Genomic DNA, 19,711 nt, shown 5'->3' on the forward strand with positions numbered 1-19,711 from the left:
AATGGGTGTTCCTTTCATTATAGACCTAGCCATGTGTCCTATAAGTAGATTGGGGTTCCAATGAGGGAATTGGTGAACACAGAAGAACTAGTGCTATAAAATTTGGGGTGCATCTCCCCAGTTTCCTCTGCTTGAAACAAACAAAACAGACATGAAAGTGACATTTATGAAAAAAAGAAAAAACACATTTTTTTTATTTTTCACATGCTTTATAATAATTTTTGCAAACAACTGTGGGGTCAAATAGCTCATTACACACCTAGATAAATGGGCTAAGGGTCTAGATTTCAAAATGGGGTTACTTGGGGGGGGGGTTCTATTCTTTTGGCACCTTGATGGCTCTATAAGTGAGCAATGGGTTTCAGTTTTTTATTTAATTTCAGGACTTCTGCAATTATCAGCCAATGCTGTGGAAATCACCAAATTAGACTTCAAAATGTGCACGGTGATCGTTTTTTCCTGAGCCCATTAGTACATCTAGTTAAGAGATTAGGGTCACCAGTAGGCTAATGTCATCAAGCACTGCAAACGTACAAAAGCAAGTAGCACAAAACTCCTACACCGATTGGTCTAAGTGAGCCAGGGTAGCACTGGGGAACTGACTGGTTCCTTTTAAGTTGCTTAAAATAGAACTTTACCAACTCCACATTGGTGAAGCTCCCCCCAGCAGATTGTGCTGGCCACACACTGCTGTTTATAGCTCTTCTTTCCTGGCATTGAACATAAATGTAAATCACCAACAGGGGGCACACACATGCATCCTCCAAGAGTTGCAAGGGTCTCTATGAGTGCAAGAGAGTACAGAACTGTGGTATAATGGCATCACTCCCTTCTCTGCAGCAAAGAATGATGCTGTCTTTTGAACCAGCATGGATATGTACTGAATATCAGGAGGGGCACATGTTAGCACAAGGGATCATATATGGCTTCCTGGGCTGCAGGCTTAACACCTATGATCTAGGCATAGTGTTATTGGAGAGGTGACCAAGTGGCTCTTCCTGTTTATGGGAAATACAGAAACAGCTGAGCACAACTCTTATAGACACTGTGCAAAGTTCCGAAACTCCTGCTCAGTATAATGGAGAAAGACAAGCATCACTACTTCAGTGGGTTTCTGCTTAGGTTCGCTAGACCATCAGTATTCAGATAGCTGGAGAAACTTGTGCATATGCCATAATTGTGTAAAAGGTGAGAAAATTTCTGTTAAAGCCCTCCAAAAGATAACCTACCATTTTCACATATGGAGGGTGTAGCTCCCATCCTTCGGCGTAGAGTCCAAGGTCTTAATTCTGGTGCTTCTTCTGGTTCAACTTTAATCTTAACAGCCTGCACATGGGAAGCAATCACAGCCTTAGTATTTACGTATGCTTTTTAAGTATTTACAGTCAAGTGGAGAAAGACTGGCACCTACTTCCGATCGCATACGTTTAGCACGTCGGGCACAGTTTTCTGAAGGTTGAACAGATTGCCTTTGTGGGATATCATGAGGTTTGTACTCCTTGTCTTTAACATCAGGAACAAGAGTTGGTTTCTGTAAATTAAAATACGTACAATTAAAAGATCCAGGTGCAGCTTTGTAGCCTGTAAGGCAAACCAACATCACTTTTCTTTTTGCCACATAAAAGGGAAAAGGAATTGCCAGTTAAGCCACAGTCCACTTATTCACTCCACCAGACCAGAAGACGCCAACTTGGGACAACCACCAGAAGTCGTTTTGTCATTTTACAGCATGGGGGAGCCAGTGAGATGCCCTTTCATAACATGGACAACCCCCTTTTAAAGGCCCTTTAAAACAAATAAATTGCTAACTCTTTTACCCCTTAACCCCATTGACGTCGCTGTATGAGGGCTTGTTTTTTGTGGGACGAGTTGCAGTTTTCAATGGTACTATTTAATGTACTATATAATGTACTGAAAAACGTTTAAAAAACTCTAAGTGGAGTAAAATAAAAAACAAAAACGAAATATCACCATCTTTCGGTGCGTCTTGTTTCTACGACACACAAACTGCAACAAAAGTGACATGATAACCTTATTCTATGGGTCAGCACGATTACTATGATACCAAACATATACAGTTTTTTTTTCTGTACTACTTGTATTTTTATTTTTTTTTCAATGACATTTAATTATTTCAAATTATTTTCTGTCGCCATCTTCTGCGCTATCACTTTTTTTATTTTTCTATCAACATAGTTGTGCGAGGGCTCGTTTTTTGCGGGACGTCTTGTAGTTAGCATTGGTACCATTTTGGAATATATAGGACTTTTTGATCACTTTTTATTGCATTTATTTTTTGGAAACAGGGTAACCAAAAAACCGTATTTCTGGCGTTCTTTATTTTTTTCTGACGACGTTCATCGTGCACGGTAGATAGTGCGTTACTTTGATAGATCGGACCTTTACGGACACAGCAATATCAAATATACAATTTTGTTTTATGATTTAGATTCTTTTATTATAAATATGGCAAAAGGGGGTGATTTAAACTATTTTTTTTAGAATAAGTAATGATTGTATTTTTACTTTACTAGCAATGCTTTAATCACTCCTGAAGTAGTGAAGATACTGCGATCGGGCAGGTAGTCTATCAAGCCAGCCCATGGGGATGGCGTGACGGGCATTCTGCCATGACAGTCCTGAGGCCTTTCAGAAGCCCCCAGCTGCAATGACACCTGCACAGCTTCTTGCAATCTCATTGAACATTGGAGGATTTAAATGCCACTGATCTGAGCTGTTGCCACCGGGTGTCGGCTGTAAGAAGCAGCCGGCACCCATGATGTAGGATGATAGTTTTCCGAGCGATCTCTCTTCATACATACCCCGATGCTGCAGGACGTAAATGTGCGCCCTGCAGCGTTAAGGGGTTAAATATAGTTTTCCAAGCCAACATTTCAGCACCTATAGAAGATAAAGCCAACAAAATAAAAATCACACATTTTATACCTTATCTGAGTAGGTATCGTCATTGAAGAGTTTGGTGCATGCCTCTGGAGCCTAATGTGAAAAAGCACAGAAAATGATTTCATCAAAGTGAAATTTTGAAATAGAAAGGATACCAGAAGATAGCTGGCTGAATGTAACCAAGTAAAAAAACAATGTAAATAAATGAGTATCAAAACTAGCCCTGGACTTTAAACATGACTACTGAGAGCATTGTAAAAGAACTTGGTGAAATACATTAAAAACTGTAAGGACTAAATACAAATAATCAAATACTGGCCTGGGGAATTTAAAGGCAACTAGTCACCACGTTTATGCTCCCTGTAGCAATTGAAGAGCGAACCCAGGGTGCACAGGTATGTACAGCACACACTTGTAGATCTTATTCTGTAACTCTGTGGACTTTCAGAAAAAGCATTTTGAAGATTGATTCCAAACAGAGCCATGGGGGCAGTGCCACATTGGTCTCTCCTCGCCCCAATTAGTAGGGCGACAGGTCTCTCCTGGTACACAAACAGGAAGAGAACTGTCACGCTAGATAATGAGGGCGGAGGAGCACACCAAAGCACCCTCCTTCATGATTTAGAACTCAGTTTGGAATTAATCTTCAAAGTATGTTTGTTCTGAAACGCCGCAGCATTTCAGAATAAGACATACATGGGCGCAGTGTACCTACCTGTTCAAAGTCCATGCTGCCCGCGCTTCGAACAGTATGAACCTAGTGACATGTTTGCTTTAAAGGCTGTTCAATACACAAGTGAGTTTTTGTATGTTCTACAACATAAGAAAAAAATTAACATTTTATGCTCACCAGTAAACTAGCTCCAGACTGAAACAAGTTATAGGGATAGAGTATACGTTCATAATGGCCTCGGATATGGGATCCAATAGCTTTTCCCGTTGAAAAGCCCATTCTTACAGCAATCTTAGTCCATTTTCTCTCTCTGCAGACCAAGTCAAAACCACCTTCATCAGACACCAACTGCATTGAAAAGACAAAAAAAACCTTGAGGCATTTGCGGCATCTCGAAAGTGTATATAATCAGTCTCGCACACTTCAGAAGGCAATTTTTGCTGAAATCACAGTAACTTAACATTCATGTCACGAAGTTACCCACCTTGTTCAGCTGAAATAAATCTAGAATTTTTCGTTCAACATGAGGTATTTTCAGAGTACATCCCTGCAGTTCCCAGAACTTGGCAATCTGATCCAAGAAATTCAACTTCACCCTTGTCTGAGCCTGAAGAGAACAGGAAATAAACGTCGTCACCTGTATATTCATTTTAAACAGCGGCTGTCCGAGGTAATAAAAAAAAGTGCCCAAAAGCCAAAAATTGTGCTAAAACGGAAAAAACTATACTGACCCTTTCAGTGCCCAGCTGCTCCAGCCCTTTTCACCAGGCTTTCTTTATTTGACAGTTGTTATGTGTCCTTATATCCAATGTGACCATTGCAGACACAGTGGTCTATTGCCATATACCATAAGTCAAGTAACAATGCCCAGCGAAGAGGACCAGAGCAGCGAAGCATTGAATGGGCGAGTATGCCTTCTTCATAGTAACGCATACACCCAATTAGGGTACATTCATGCCTGCATTGGGCTTTCAGTTCCAATTATTCTTCTCTGTTCCATTTTTGGAGCAGAAAAAAAGAATTCAAACGGATATGAACATTTTCATTTTTTCTCCATGGATTTAAAAAAGAAAAAAAAAGGAATTCTGTCAGTTTACTTCTATTCCGTTAGGTTTCTGTTTTTTAACAGACCAGATAGTACTACAGATTGCACTATTCTTTCAGTTAAAAACGGAAACCTAACAGGAGCAAGCTAAAGCTTTCCTTTTTTTGAAGACCCCTTAGCCTGGGTTCCCACACAGCGGAATCCCGGTGGAAATCTCGCGGTTTGGCCGCAGCAAAAAACCGTGAGATTTCCGCCAGGAGGAGCGCTGCTTCAAAACCCGCGGCACTTAGCTGCGGGTTTTGAAGCAACCCGGCCGCTCGCTCTTCCGCTGCGGCCGGCGCTCCCATAGAGGAGAGCGCGGCCGCAGTGGAGGAAGAAAAAGAATGAGCATGCTGCGGCCGGCTAATCCGCGCCGCAGTGCCGGCTTTGCTGTGACGGATTTGCCGTCCCGTGTGGACGACACATGGCTGGCTAACCTCAAGATTAGCGGCCGCAGGCGGATCTGCCGCGGCGAAATTTCGGACGAAATTTCCGCGGCAAACGCGCCCCGTGTGAACCCAGCCTTAAAGTCCACAGGAAATAAAAGGAAGCGTTCAATTCCAGTCTAAGGGTGCATTCACACGTTGTATAAATGGTGCAGATTTGTTGCAGTATTTCCGCAGGTTATACTGGGTTCACATGGGGTGTAATTGCAGACTTTGCGCACGAAAATTCCGCGTGCGGCTTTTTATCCCAGGATTAGCCAGTAAGTGGATGCGATTTGCAAAAATTTCATCCACACGCTGCGGACGATCCGTTGCGGCCAAGCCGCACTGAAATTGACGCGCCGCACAGAATTCAAAGACCATGTCGATTCTTTTCCCGATGGCCTCTCTCCCTCTCTATGGGTAGAGACGGCTGCAGCAGAATGCAGGCGGCGGAGCCGCTCCAAAATCCACGGCAAAAGGCCGCAGGTTGTGAAGCTGCATTTCTCCTGCGGAAATTTAGCGGTATTTCCGTGCGATCATTCCGCGAGATTTCGGTCCCGTGTGACCCCAGCCTTAGAGAGTTGTAGCACAGTTATAACAGAAAATGTACAGCATTTTTTTTCCTCTACATGTGAAGAGGATTTGCTTTAATGCCATTCCCTTTAATAGTAAAAATTTCCACTGGGGAAAATGCGCAGTGTTTTTCCCGCAACGTGTGAATGTATTCCAATTCAGTTTCTCTGCTCAAAAAACAGTGTTAGCAAGCCCTACACAGATTGAGAGAAGCAAACACACCATAACTCAGGCCTATACTCACTGATAGGCAACTGACGGAATATCTTAGCAATATACATCACTTGTAATGTGTGAAACGCACCTTTGAAAAAAAAGTGGAGTGATCATGACAGATTATAAAAGCAAACTTAACTGGTAAACAAGAGAACCGCATTACCTCAAGTTCATTAAGTCTTTGGATACGTGGGGTGAAGTGAAGTTTATCAACGTCACAAGCAAATGGAGGTTGCCAGTCCTACAGAGAACAATTGAAAGATTAATAAAGCGTATTGTTTTATTTTTCCCAAACTAGGCTTACAATTCCCTACACCTGTACATAAACCAATCCCCTGCATTCTCAAATGGTTTTCTTCAATTCATGGCAATAGTTTCCCCCAAGATTGGTCTTGTACCATCCAGCACTTACAGCTCAGACTACTTACAGAAGATGCTTAGATGGAACTACAAATTTTAGTAAATGCTGTCCATTTTTAGGTTAGTATATGTACAATAGCATAGATACTAGCGGCTGGATTTCTTATTGGGTAACCATCTACTTCACACGCAATTACATAGTGCACCAAACCTTCCATGACAGACTGCAAGGATATCACATTCATACAATTTCATGTTTGCCCCATCTGCACCAAAAATATGCTTTTTTTTCCTTCTTAAAGTCTTGTAGCCCATGTGTGGTTCTTCATTTCACACACCATTTTAAAAACGACCCTTGAAATATAATACTGAAATTGCACTATACTAGACACCCAATATAGTGCAATGATAATCATGGCAAAAGTGCATGATAGGTTTTGCATCCCTTTTTTTCCTCTGCAGTTTCAGGGTGGCTTAGAGGTACAAGTCATACCATATAATGCTAAGACGACATGTGAGTTGTGCCTAAGAAACTCCAGTGCAACATCTGACAGCACACGGACACCTGTCGAAGCTTCACGGACCCTGCATATGGCATGACCTCTTCAACATACAATAGAACATACAACAACTTTTTCACACTGTATCGGTCTGTGTAAAAAATCATTAGTGTGAATAGCCTCATAGGCTACTATGGGGCCACGAGCTCTCCATGGGATGCACAGATAGTATACGGCTGTGTCAATAGGCCCCCAGTCAGAAGTTAAGGCCCTTTTAGACACAACGAGAATCCCTCAAAAATCGCTCAAAACTGTCTTTTGAGCGATTCTCGTTCTGTCTAAATGCAGGGACATTGTGCGGCACGAGTCGCTGATTGCAGAGTTCTAGTATGCTAGAATAAAGCCAGCTGTGCTGATAAGATTGTCTGTGTCCTGCTGTAAATTCACAGTGGGGCATGGGCTGTAAGCACAGAGAACACTACAGCTGTTTGCATATGCAAAGCAGCTGTATTGTTCTATTAGTGGCCTCAGCTGTGTCCTGCTCCTGCTGCATATTCTATGGTAGCTAATTAGCTACTATAAAGTATGCAAAGATGATCACTCAAAACTATCACTCAAATTTTCCTTGGAGCGACTTTTGAGCAATCATCTATCAGTGTAAATGAGGCTTTAGAGCATTAGACCAATTTTCTAAATGCGTTTGTTTAACTTGGAGATTGTTCTCTTTTCAGCTGCTCTGTGTATCAAACTACTAACGACGACTTGTCTGTAGTATGTGAGTGAGTGCTTCTGATGCTCCGCCCCTGGTAACGTCATCGCTCTGCCCCCTGGTGACGCCTTTGAAGGTCCTACAACATATATAAAACAGAGCCTGACCGACAGAAGAACAACACAGTTAGGGCTCTTGGAAGAGGAGGACAAAAATAACACACTGAGAATACAACTAAGCCATTATTATCTCAGAAGACACAACTCAGCAGTCCTGACAGAAGACAACAACCTACCACCACAGAGATCCAGTGGGCTAAAGGACCTGTGGTGACATCACTGCTGCAGGAGGAGTTAACCTGTGTGTGTGATGTGTAGTAGAGCTGTGTGTGTGTGTGCGCATGTACTATGTAGCAGAGCCGTGTGGCACATTACGCCACCAAAAACACTGGTGCTATAATTTCCTACACAACTCAGCAGTCCTGACAGAACACATTGACCCACCACCACCACAGAGATCCAGTGGGCTGAAGGACCTGTGGTGAGGTCACCGCTGTGAGAGGAGCCAAGGTGTGTGTGTGTGTGTGTGTGTGTGTGTGATGTGTGGGGATCATAATGCATGTACCATGTAGCAGAGCTGTGGGAGGAGTCAAGCTGTGTTTGTCTTTTAGTAGTAATCAAGCTGCTGTGAGTGTGATGTGCCACCAGAAACACTGCTACTATAATGTCCTAATAATTACTAGTATTTACAAAAGGGACACGGTTCATTGTCACTCCTGAAGTAACATCTTGGACATGGATGGTAAAACCGACTATTACAAATAAATGACAGGCACTGCAAAGACAAAAATATACTTATATATAAACTAATCACTATTAAATAAACTAAAAGGGGTTGTCCAATGAATACCTTTATCTGTATGGATTCATATCTGTGTCAGAGGCTCAGTTTGACAATGCAACCAAAACGTCTGGACAGAATAGTGCAAAATGTTGCGCCATTTCATCCAACAGCATTTTTCTGGACATAACAGGAGCTGGACAGCTCCCATAGGCAGTGGGGTCCATCTGGCGCCGCTTGATTCAGCTTCTGCTTTCCTATTCCCACAACAATAGAAAATTGAATCCATAAGCACAGATTTGAACAGGCAACGAAGGACTGCCACAGCTGCCCCTACTGTGGAGGTCAGAGGGAAGCTGTGTGTTGTACCAGGCGGCCCTACCCAAAAAACTTGCTCCACCTGGCCAGTCCTGCAGTATTCTAAAGGCAATTTTTTAGAGGGGTTGCCATGGGGAAGAGAGTGATACTGGGGGGTCCCAACTTACCTAGTGATGGAACCTCACAGAGAGGTGTGGAGAGGAAAACAGAAGGGGCATATTGTGGCAGTAATTACTTAGTTGAACCAATATTATTTTGTGGGAGGCAGTGGAGGGGCTATTCCTTTGTAGGGATGGGGACAAAACATATTTTGGCTTACATCTCTGCTCCTTAAGGCCCCCTGTCCACGGGCGAGGCAGAATATCGCTAGCAATATTCCACCGCTAAGGAGCAGGGGAAAGAAAACTGACAGTTCTCTGCGGTGAGCCTGACAGATAGGCTCACGCGGAGAATCGCGGCATATCGCAGCATGCCGCAATTGGAGTCCCACGAGCAGAGAATCACTATGATTCTCCGCTCGTGGACAGGAGGTGAACTTTCCAAAGCTACTCTATGGAAAGAGTGCACTGCGTTACTCGCAGCCGGATTATCACCGCAAGTAACGCAATGCACTATCGTCCGTGGACAGGAGCCCTCGAAGTGCGTTCATGCATTGCAGTTTTGGTGTGGATTTTCAGTGCTGTGAATTTGCAACAAAATCCACATTTAGATGGATTTGCTGCAGAAATACCGTCTGGAATTTCGCTGCGGCGAGTCCGCCTGCGAACACTAATCCCGTGTTTAGCCCGCCATGTGGACGAGATTTGTGAAAAATCTCATCGACACGGGACGGTCAATCCATCACAGCAAAGCCGGCGTTGTGGTGCAGATTACCAGGCTACAGCATGTTAATTTTTTAAATTTTTCCCATTGCAGCCGCACTCTCCTTTATGGGAGCGCCGGCCGCAATGGAAAAGCGTGCGGCCAAGCCACTCCAGAACCCGCAGCTAAGTGGCACAGGTTTTGAAGCAGCACTTTCCCAGCGGAAATCTTGCAGGTCTTCGCTGTGGCAAAACTACAAGATTTCCGCCGGGAATACATCCCGTCTGACCGCAGCCTAAATGCTGGGAATTTTGGTGTGAAATTTTCCACTCTAGAAAATCTGCACTAAATCTGCTATGCGTGAACGCACCCTTAAATCTGACACATCTGTATAGGTGCGATGACAGACAAGGTTCCTTACACATTGTAGGGGCATACTTTCATTCAGTAGTCGTCAGGGCCAGTTTTCTTATGCAGAAGGCACCGTCTGGGGCACATTTTACTGAAGGTCACAGTGTGGGGCATAGTTTATTTAACCCTTTCCAATCCAATTTGTATCCTGGTTTCCCTAGGGGGCTTACTCTTTCTGCTGTGATACAATGGCGCTATCTGCTGGCTAAAGCCAGTACTGCATGAGGTGACACGTTGGATAGGCTCCAACAGCAGAGAGGCTGGCAATGTACAGTAAGAGAACCCCGACGGACGTCTTCCAACTTCGGAGCTGTACAGCCTTAAATCATCATGTCTTCAGAGGTCAGACAGTGGATTGGAAAGGGTTAAGGGCACATTAGAGGGGCATTTCTTATTCAGGCTCAAAACAGAGGGCACAATTCTAGGCCAGTTTCAGATGAGAGTGTTCTAACAAGTCTGTAATACTGATCCTTATCATGGATATGTGAGAGAGGACACTACAGCCATGTCATCAGTAGTTAATCTGTTTTTGCTCCATATATTTTATTTTCTACTGCACAAATACTTTATAATTTTGTATGGAGGTCATGCTGCATTTTTTAAAAATGGACTGAAAAATAAAGCCATGTGAATAGATAAGTAGATTTACATTAGTTGCATATTGTGGTCCGCAAAACACAAACCAAATATGGATCTAAAATACACATAAAGATCCACTGCGCAATTTAGTGTTGATTTCACCCCATCCGAAGAGGTGAAATCTATGAAAATCTGCAGCATAGGGCTACTGGCACACGAACGATTAAAAAGTTGCACCCAAGTTTCCCATGTGAATACACCCATTTATTTTAATGAGTGCTAATTCCATCCAATTTTTGGAAGAAAACAAAAACTGATGGAAAAATTGTCCATGAGCAAGTAGCCTTAGTTGACACGCTGCAGATTTAACCCCTCAAGCATGCAGCACTACCAAATATGTTTTTTTTATTTAACTTTAAATACCTTTTATTTTTCTCTAACAAGTTATTGCGATCTCATTGTAGGGGAGTCATTCAGGATCCTGCAGAACTAATTGGGGCATTTACAAGGTTACCAGCCACAATCAGGATCCACGCTGATCACAGCTGTTGCTGGCAGGAGTCTGCTGTGAGAAACAGCCAGCACCCGCATTTTATGGAGGGGTGCCGGCTGCTTCTCCCTTTAGGCCTTACGCACATGGGCAGATTTTTTCTGAAAAAACGGGACTGGCATCCACCTCTGGGTTACGCAGTAATAATCCTCCATTGCATGCTATGGAAAAATGATGCTTCCTGCACATGAGCGAAAAACCAATTCCGGTTTCCACTCACAGATGAAAAGAAGAAAAAAAAATATCGCAGAATGCTCCATTTTCCTCCAGTTCCCGCACGGATGGGGTGCAGATTCCGTGGGAAAAGCAAGAGTTTAAAAAAAATCCGTACTGCGCATGTCCGATGGAGAGCAACGTGGACCATCCGCAGAACATGACAGGCCCGCGCGGATTTCGGGGAAAAAGACGAAAGGTAGGCAGGGTCACACGCTGCGGTCAGAGCTGGTTTCCGGACCTGCCGTGTGCATGAGGCCTAATGACAAAGACACAAATGTACATCCTGTGTCGTTAAGGGGTTAAAGAAAGGAAGCTTGTACTGGAGAATGCTGTCAATTCTGCTGTGGATAATCAGCAGCAATCCTGCTACATGTTAACGTAGCTTAAGGCCGGCTCCACACTGGACGGACAATCGCTTGATTTTCTCATGATGCGAGAGTGGGTGAAACCGCATTTTATAAAGCCAATGATTTCCAATGGCTTCATTCTCATTTGCGATGTTTTCATCCCTGCAATGCTGCGTGAAAAAAAAATAATAATTGCAGCATCTCCTTTCTTTTTGCGGTATTCACCGTTGTTCTCAATGGGGTCGGCAGCAACAGTGCCAGCCACATTAAAATCAATAGGTGAAGATCGCAATCACCAGCCATGGCCGCAACAGCTGCAGCGGGGGATTCCTTGAGCCCTGCAGGGATGCGAGGCTGTCGCATCCAGGGGTTTCCACATGTTCTCAATGGGTCTGCCGGCAGCAGCGGCGGCCCCATTGAAAACAGTGGAATATCGCAATCTCCTGCCGCGGCTGTGCAGCCGCAGCGGCGGATTCCTTCAGTCCTGCAGGAAAGTGAGGCTGTCGCATCCAGAGGTTTCTAAAATCCGTAGCATATGTCAATTTCGTGTGCAATATTTTTGCACCAAGTCGATGGGATTTGTTAATCTCATCTACATAGTTTGTACTGAAAAGGCCACTTTTACACATCCACTTTTTATGCTGCGGTGATCGCAGTACAAGGCTCTCATTGATTTCAATGGGATCTCGCTGTCTGCTCTATTTTGCCGCGAATAACGCACCTCATCACTGATCAGAGTGATGGCGTGCGTTTAAACCCACTGTCAGAGGCAGTAACCTGCGTCCGAAATTGGCAGTAAAATTACAGAAAATTGCAGCCATTTGCCAACGCTGTGTGTGAGAGTGGCTTAAATACTGCATTCTCTGAAAGTCAGCAGCTTTACGCCCCAAGAGAACCTACCCTTAGGCCGGCTGCACACGAACGGGTCGGATTCCGGATGCGGGATCCCGTAGCAAAATCTGACCGTGTGCCCGGCTGGCGTCCGCACCTACCTGTCATTTCTTGTCTCCTTCTGTACAGCAGATGGTCTGGCCAGCGAGCCATTGGACACATGACTTTTTTTTTTTAAGTGTTTAATCTTCCCCTGCTCAGTCGCTAGGCGATAGCGCGGGTCCCGCGACCTTTCCACAATGTCAATTGCTGAAGGGCCACAAGTCGGATGGCTTCCATTGACTTCCCAAAGCCTGAACAAAAATGGAGCATGCTGCGATATTTCCTCCGCAAGCAGGGGAGCTGACATACAGATCCTCCATTGGTTTGAATTCTGCTGATAGTCCACGCGGGAGGCAATCGTGGATTCTGCTATTCAAACCTGGTCAGGTGCAAGCGGCCTTAAAGGGGTATTATGGCCTTTTTTCAACTGTTGACCTCTGAATAGGTCATTTGTAATTGATGAACAGGCCGGACGTCACCATCGGCAGTTAGGGCAGGAAATGGGAGCACCGACTTCCCTCCCGGTGAAACCAATGGGAGCACTGCGTTTCTATAACACTTCCCACTACTTTTATGGACAGGACATCCAGTCCATAACAAGGAGCAAGAAATGCAATAGAAGTGTGGCGTTGCCACGGATTGTACCAAGGATGAAGCCAATGCTCTCGTTTCCTCACATGTCCAGCGAGGACTACTTCCAGCCCTAATGCACGGTCAGCTGATGGATGGGGGATCCCGAGTGGGGCTGCGTATTTAAACGCTGCCCTCTTGCAAAGCCTACGAATGGACAGGGTTTCATACATGTAACAAAAAAAAAAAAAAGTGTGCTGCGATCTATTTCTACTGCGTTTTATAAGGATGTCCCCTCGCAGTTCCAACGTAGGTGGGAATGGAAGTCCATAGTCTGTCATGGTCTCCATCCACCTTGTGTTACACACAGGAAATGTGTGCATAATCCGCGGCGGCAATATGCCCGTGTAAACGAGCCCTTAGGATGGGCACGGCCCAACAGCAGTCGTACAGAAGAATTGCTGAGCTGAAGCATGGCTTACCCTATACAAGTCTATGGGCGATACCGAATCAGCCACTTAATGTCAGCTAATGTATCCTGGGATGCCTCACACCGGGCTATGAACAGCTGAGAGAAGGCTTATGCACAGCTAACATGCAAGAGGGTAGAACATAGGAGCAGACCGGTTTATTCATCCCCGACACATAGCTGCTAATGCTGTTCTGTGGAAAACTTCTACAGCGCACCAAAATGTCAAGTGGAAGCCATCGCCTGTCCGATGGGGAGGGCAGACAGGACAGCATCTGTGCTGCTTCCAGCATGTGTGTATAAAATGGTGGACGGTGCTGACTGAGAAAGATGGAGGAGACTCAGCCAGAAAACATGGATGGCCTAGAACTACATGCAAGCTGAGGGCTGACCACTCATTACCACAGCCTGCAGCTCCCTGGTAGGACGAGGTGGAGCTGTTGGAATCCTGATATATGTGCACACCTCACAGAACCTGCAGCCCTCACTAGACTCTTCCCAAAAACCAGGCAGCTCAAACAGATGGAAAACCAGAATGAAGGGCAGCAGGAGGGGGGAGACTGGGAAGGTGACATCAGGGGAGATCGGCATACAACACATTCATGTACACACATATATATGTACATGTACACACACATGTATGTGCCTAACTAATGTCACAGGACCGTCCCCACCGCCCAGAGGTGGAGCAGGCGGCTCTGCAGGACGGGCAGGCAGGTAGCCGTGTGCTAAACCAAGTTGTAAAGATGGAGCCTGTGATCCCCTTGTGTGATGGGATTAGCAGGGGCCATCCGGCAGGACACGGGGACCTTGTTAGAGGACACGGGTGACCCGCTGAGCCCCAGGCTACAATGCACGGAGCCCCCCAACATCGTGCCCCCGCCTCGCTGGGACACCATTTTCCACACTTCTGCAGGTCTTTGTCCCACTTGGTCGCCGCAGCTCAGGAGGACTTTCCCCCGATGCGAGGGATACGCGGTGTCAGGCTCCGTGCACGGCTCCCCCCGCACAGCACACAAAGGATTGGGGTCTCGGGCGCCATATTGAATACTTCCTGTAGGCCCCCCAGCTGTGTGGACCCCCCGAGGACAGGTACGGGGAGAGAACACTTCCGGGAGTCCTGCCTTCACTGCCCGCACTCAGGGGAGGCCCGTCCCGGCTACAGGGGCTCCGCGCACACTGGCACCCCACGATCCAGCTAATGTGGGGGCGCCTGCTGTCTTCAGCCCGTGGGTGGGGGCAGCAGCTATGGCACCACTATAGCAGTGATGGGCAGGAGCATCAGCTGGACGCCGCCTGTCCATACTCACCGGCGGCGGCCGGACCTTACAGATGCCCGTGCGCTCCGCGATCGGTCGGATCTTGTTGATATAGGCATAAGGGTCGGCGAACTCCTCTCTGCTGGGCTCGAACACCGGGCACTCCGGCGGGGGCACGAACTCCATGGCGCCCACAAACAAACCCGCTCACGACGGCAGCCGCCGACCACAGTCTACGAGGAGAAGCCGGTGACACCGGGCGAACAGTCCACGAGGGAGGCGGAGCGAGGCAGCCAACCGACAGAGAACGAGACGTGGGGAGCACAGAAGGCAGAGGTGCACGTCCGCGGAGTAGGGGTGGCAGAAGACAAGTAGTCCCAGTGTGCTGGCGGCTCACGTCTGCAGGGGTCTCCAGTATCAGTCAGGGGGCTCCCTGCACGGCTACCATTAATAAGAGCGGCTCTCACACTTCACGGACAGTTTATTACATGCTAAATGCCGCCATCCGCAACAAGGGCAGGTATCGGGGTTACTTATGCTGCGGTCCGATAACATCGGCTATGGAGACTCGCGGGTTGCTGTATAATAGCGACCGTGAAAAGAACGCACGGTGTAATCCCCAGGGTTATACACAGGTGTGTGTATGCGAGCAGGAACATAACCGCCACTAGTAATCTGCGCCTCTCATCCCTCCTCCCATTGGGCCTGCCCTTCATAAGTGACAGATCTGATCCCAGCTCGACCAACTGGCTTCTTACTGTGGGATCCACTCCTTATGTTTACATGGGCGGATGGATCTGTATACAGCTGACTGCCACACCATCGCCGGAACTTAATTTTTTAAAGAGCTTCATTCTGGTGACGGATTGGCTGGCGACGCCGGAGACGTCAGGCTGAGAGAGGGGCGGCTCGTGCTGGCTCTATCTGGGAGTTCATTGTCTACGCTCAGCTTGTCACGTGGCCCCGGCGGTGAAGCCCTGGCCCCAGTCTCCGCCTTCCATTATGTGCTGGAGGCAGCTGCGGATGACACGGGCTAGTGGGTGTGAACGACAGCTTATTACACCCCAAGCTGATACGGTATCACGTTGGAGAAGGGCCAAAGTGATCCGGAGTAGGAGGGCACGGGGACACCGCACACCTAGGGCAGCGAGCAGGGCATGGGATGTCTCAGGTTGTTCCGGAGTAGGAGGACACTGCACACTTAGGGCAGTGAGCAGGGCCAGGGATGTCTCATGCCTTCAGTACTGGCAGACGCCCGCAGCTATGAGCCGGTGTCCTACCTAGTTTACCCCCCAGTACACACACACACACTACCACAAGTTACATATTTTTAATGACTTTGGTGTTTTTTTTGTGTTGCAAAAATCATTTTGTCCGAGATGTTAGAGGTCAGTAGTGAAGCATGACGCGGGTTAGGTTTCTTCTTTTTTCTCCTTTTTCTTGGTGTGTTTTCTGTGTCCATAAGAAAAGAGTTTGGTACCGTGTTATCCAGTAGAGCAAAATGTGACTGTTCTCAGTACAACTAATTTCACACGGGCGACTGCAATATCGGGCCATGAAACTTGGCAAGTTATCACTCTTGCCAACGTGGGACTTTTCCATGGATGCGAGGCGTTTTTGTGTCAAAAAGTAGTAGCAATCCGCTTTGGAGGAGCAGCAAGTTTCCCATTGTTTTCAATGGGAAACTTTGCATCTCGTGCACCTTGCACGCCCTGCGATGCCTTTTCCGGCCCCCCTGAACAATGTGAGGCGTTCTGAGGGAACAAAGATAGGGCACCACAATGCAGGGGAAAAAAATCCCTTATGTATATGACCCCATTCATATACGAGGCCGTGGACATTTTCTTACTTGTCCAGATCCTGTGCGGGTCCTCTCCGTCACAGCCGGATCTTCTTTCTTCTGCACGGCGGATGTGTGTGGGCCCGCCACATGCATGCGCAGTACATTTAAAAAAAAATAATCTTGAATTTCAGCATGGCTTTATAAGAGACACTGACTCCCCCTTCCCCACACACACTTGGGGGGGATGTGCATGTTATGTAGCGAAAAATACGGTAATCCACTGATAAGAATGTAAAGGTTTTATGGTCTCTAAATTGGTGTTGAGGGCCAACAGGCCTGTGTGTTATCTCTGCTCCAGATTTCTCATATACTCCACTCTACCATGAAACTTTTTGAAATATTTAGGCCTGTGTTGAGAGTGTTAAAAACTTGTACTCCCAAATTCTTCTATGAGGTTGAGATTTGAAGTTGCCTTTTGATATAGTCACATGTTCTATGTTGTGTCCATGGTTAGAAAATTGCTCAGCCACAGGAATTACCCTTTTTTGTTAGCCATTAAAAGGTATCATATCTAGAAGATTACTTTGTTTCTCTTACTGAGAACAATCACATTCTGTGTCCATGGTGTGCTTTGCAAAAGCTGTAAGATTGGCGGTTTTTAGTTTTCACACAGATTATGCTATAGAAAAAAAGCTCCTTATATGACCTAAAACGGCCTAAAAACGTTTGGAAAAAAACATGGACCTCATCACTTTTTCTTTTAAAAAGAGAAAAGAAATGCCAGAAAAGACAACTGTGTGAAGGCAGCCTCTGGACTTTATTTCTTCCTTCAATTAAAGGTCCAGGACTCTATAAATCGTCAATAGTTGTTCCCTACTCAGGATCCCCAGCGAGCAGCGGACATTGGGCCAGATTTTATTCAGGCCAGAGCTGAAGCAGAGAGCTCTGGCTGTGATGCAGCAGCCCTTGTCATTATTGCAGGCACAGCTCCCATTGATTTGAATGGCAGCTGCACCTACAATACCAACCAGCTGTACCCCTAGCCAATCAAGTCTTGATGACCTAACCTTAGGACAGGTCATCAATAGTAAAGTCCAGAAGAACCCCTTAAAAGCCTCTTTCACACTGCAATATTTTACATGAGTATAAGGCCTCTTTCACACAAGTGTGGTGATTTTGCATGAACTAGAGAAAGCCGCGACCAAGTCGCAGCTAAATCTTCCAATTTCTTGTCCATTCGCTGCAGCCTGGAATTCCATGGGACAGAGGGAGAGACCTTAGCATGCTGATAACGGCAATAAAAACCTATGGGAGCAGCTGGCAAGGGTAGGGGGAGGGACTTTAGCAGTGCTCGCCATGCTAAATTCCCTCCCCAGCCTATGGGAGCTTCTGACAAAGGAATGCTGCTAAACTCCCTCCCACCTCACTTTTCTGGCAGTTCCCATAAGAGTATGTGCTATCCTTTCCAGTCAGCCAATTTTACACTCCGGAAAATCGCCCATCTGAACAAATGCTTCAAATGGTCGCAATTTTCGGCCTGCGTTTTATCGAGGCAAAATAGTCGCGATAAAATGCTTGTGTGAAAGAGTGCTTAGGCCTAATGCACACTGGCGTATTTGCTCTGCAGGATCCGGAGCAGTGCAGAGAATGTCGCGCCGGCGATAACCCGGATCTGCGTCAATTTCAAAATTGACACTTAGACATGTTCTGTAACCTGTCCAGAGGTCATTGTGCAGGGAGGGGAGAGGTGGTAAGCTGTGATCATCAGCTATTGTTAGCGCACATGCACATGGACGATATTTTATGTCAAATTTTACACCAAAGAATCTGTCAGAAAATCTGACCAAAATTGGTGTATATTCATGAGCTTTTTTTAACTTGAATAGTCAGAGTGAAAAAAATATTAATATATTGCATCACGTCTAGAGATGAGCGAGCACCTAAGTGCTCTAGTCCGCGTTATTCGAGTCGAGCTTTTTGTAAAATTCGAGAGCTCTACTCGAGTAATGAACCCCATTGACTACAATGGGAGAGTCGAGCATTTTTGTATGTGGGACGCAGGGTCCCGAGTTTTTTTTTATTTTTTTCTTGGTTCTCTCTCGTTCTCTCTTTCTCTCTCTCTTTCTCAGGGCCAAAAACTGGGGCGGGGTCAAACACGACATGATGCTCATTCAAGTAACAAGCACAATCTTGTACGCTTATAGTCTAATTCTTGTCCGGATTTCAGATGAGAATAGCACATAGTCAATATGCTATGTTCAGCACATCGGACCGCACATGGATTTTGATGCAGAATTGAAACTGGTTTAAATCTGTCTGCAATTCCACATTAAAATCTGCACTTAGAGCAACGGATTTTGGTGTGGAAATGTACACACAGTGCTTTTTCTTCTAGCATTTTGTGCCATATCTGCGACTGAACCCCTATACGGAGGTTCCAATGCAGATGTGAAATCGCAATTAAATAGTCCAGTGATAAAGATGTGAAAGTTTTTTGGTCTCTAAATTGGTCTTGGGGAAGGGGGGACAGGTCATGAAACCTTTTGAAATATTTAGGCCTGTGTCAAGAATGTCAAAGATGGTTATAATTTTGTACTCCCAAATTTTTCTGTGATGTTGAGATTTGAAGTTGCCTTTTAATATAATAACCTTCATATGTTCTATATTGTGTCCGTGACTAGAATAATGCTCCGCCACAGATAATTCAGTCTTTCTTTCTTTAATTGCGTGGCAATGAGACCTTATCCTTGCTTTAAATTTTTGCCCTGTTTCTCCAACATAGAGCCCCCAAATAGCACATTTACTGCACAAGATCAGGTAGACAACATTGGATGTGGAACATGTGAATATGCCCGGATCTTATAGTCCTGCTATGTGTTGGGGATCTGTATCCTGTCCATGGTCAATACATGTGAGCAGATTTTGCAGCGCCTTACATTGCAGAGATAAGTTACTTTTTTGTGTGTTGGAGGACAATATCCACGCATAGTAATAATGTGCTTCCTGTAGTCCCACTTATTAATACTGAACCTTTGTGTTGCTCCACTTAAATAAGACCCCCATGATGCCCCCACTTAGTAATAGGCCCACTCTATAGCCCAAAATAGTAACAGTGACCCTCTCTATGAGTTCAAATAGTAATAGTGACCCCCTCTATGACCCTATGCATGCTTAGGGCCACCCAGCCC

At 45.7% G+C, this 19,711-nt stretch overlaps 1 protein-coding gene across 1 annotated transcript in view; it reads right to left on the reverse strand.

Annotated features, from left to right (window-relative positions):
* The window catches only part of KDM5B (lysine demethylase 5B), a 65,243-nt gene extending 49,800 nt beyond the window's left edge, over positions 1-15,443 (reverse strand). The window contains exons 1-7 of the mRNA XM_066609281.1: positions 14,792-15,443; positions 6,042-6,119; positions 4,062-4,184; positions 3,755-3,925; positions 2,947-2,997; positions 1,412-1,531; positions 1,230-1,326 (exon numbers count right to left, since the gene is read on the reverse strand). Of these exons, the coding sequence (XP_066465378.1) occupies positions 1,230-1,326; positions 1,412-1,531; positions 2,947-2,997; positions 3,755-3,925; positions 4,062-4,184; positions 6,042-6,119; positions 14,792-14,926 (775 nt within the window). The 5' untranslated portion in view covers positions 14,927-15,443. The remainder of the gene's footprint in view (positions 1-1,229; positions 1,327-1,411; positions 1,532-2,946; positions 2,998-3,754; positions 3,926-4,061; positions 4,185-6,041; positions 6,120-14,791) is intronic.
* Positions 15,444-19,711: the final 4,268 nt, after the last annotated feature.

Source organism: Eleutherodactylus coqui, chromosome 1 (assembly GCF_035609145.1).
Source record: "Eleutherodactylus coqui strain aEleCoq1 chromosome 1, aEleCoq1.hap1, whole genome shotgun sequence".
NCBI classification, from domain to species: domain Eukaryota; kingdom Metazoa; phylum Chordata; class Amphibia; order Anura; family Eleutherodactylidae; genus Eleutherodactylus; species Eleutherodactylus coqui.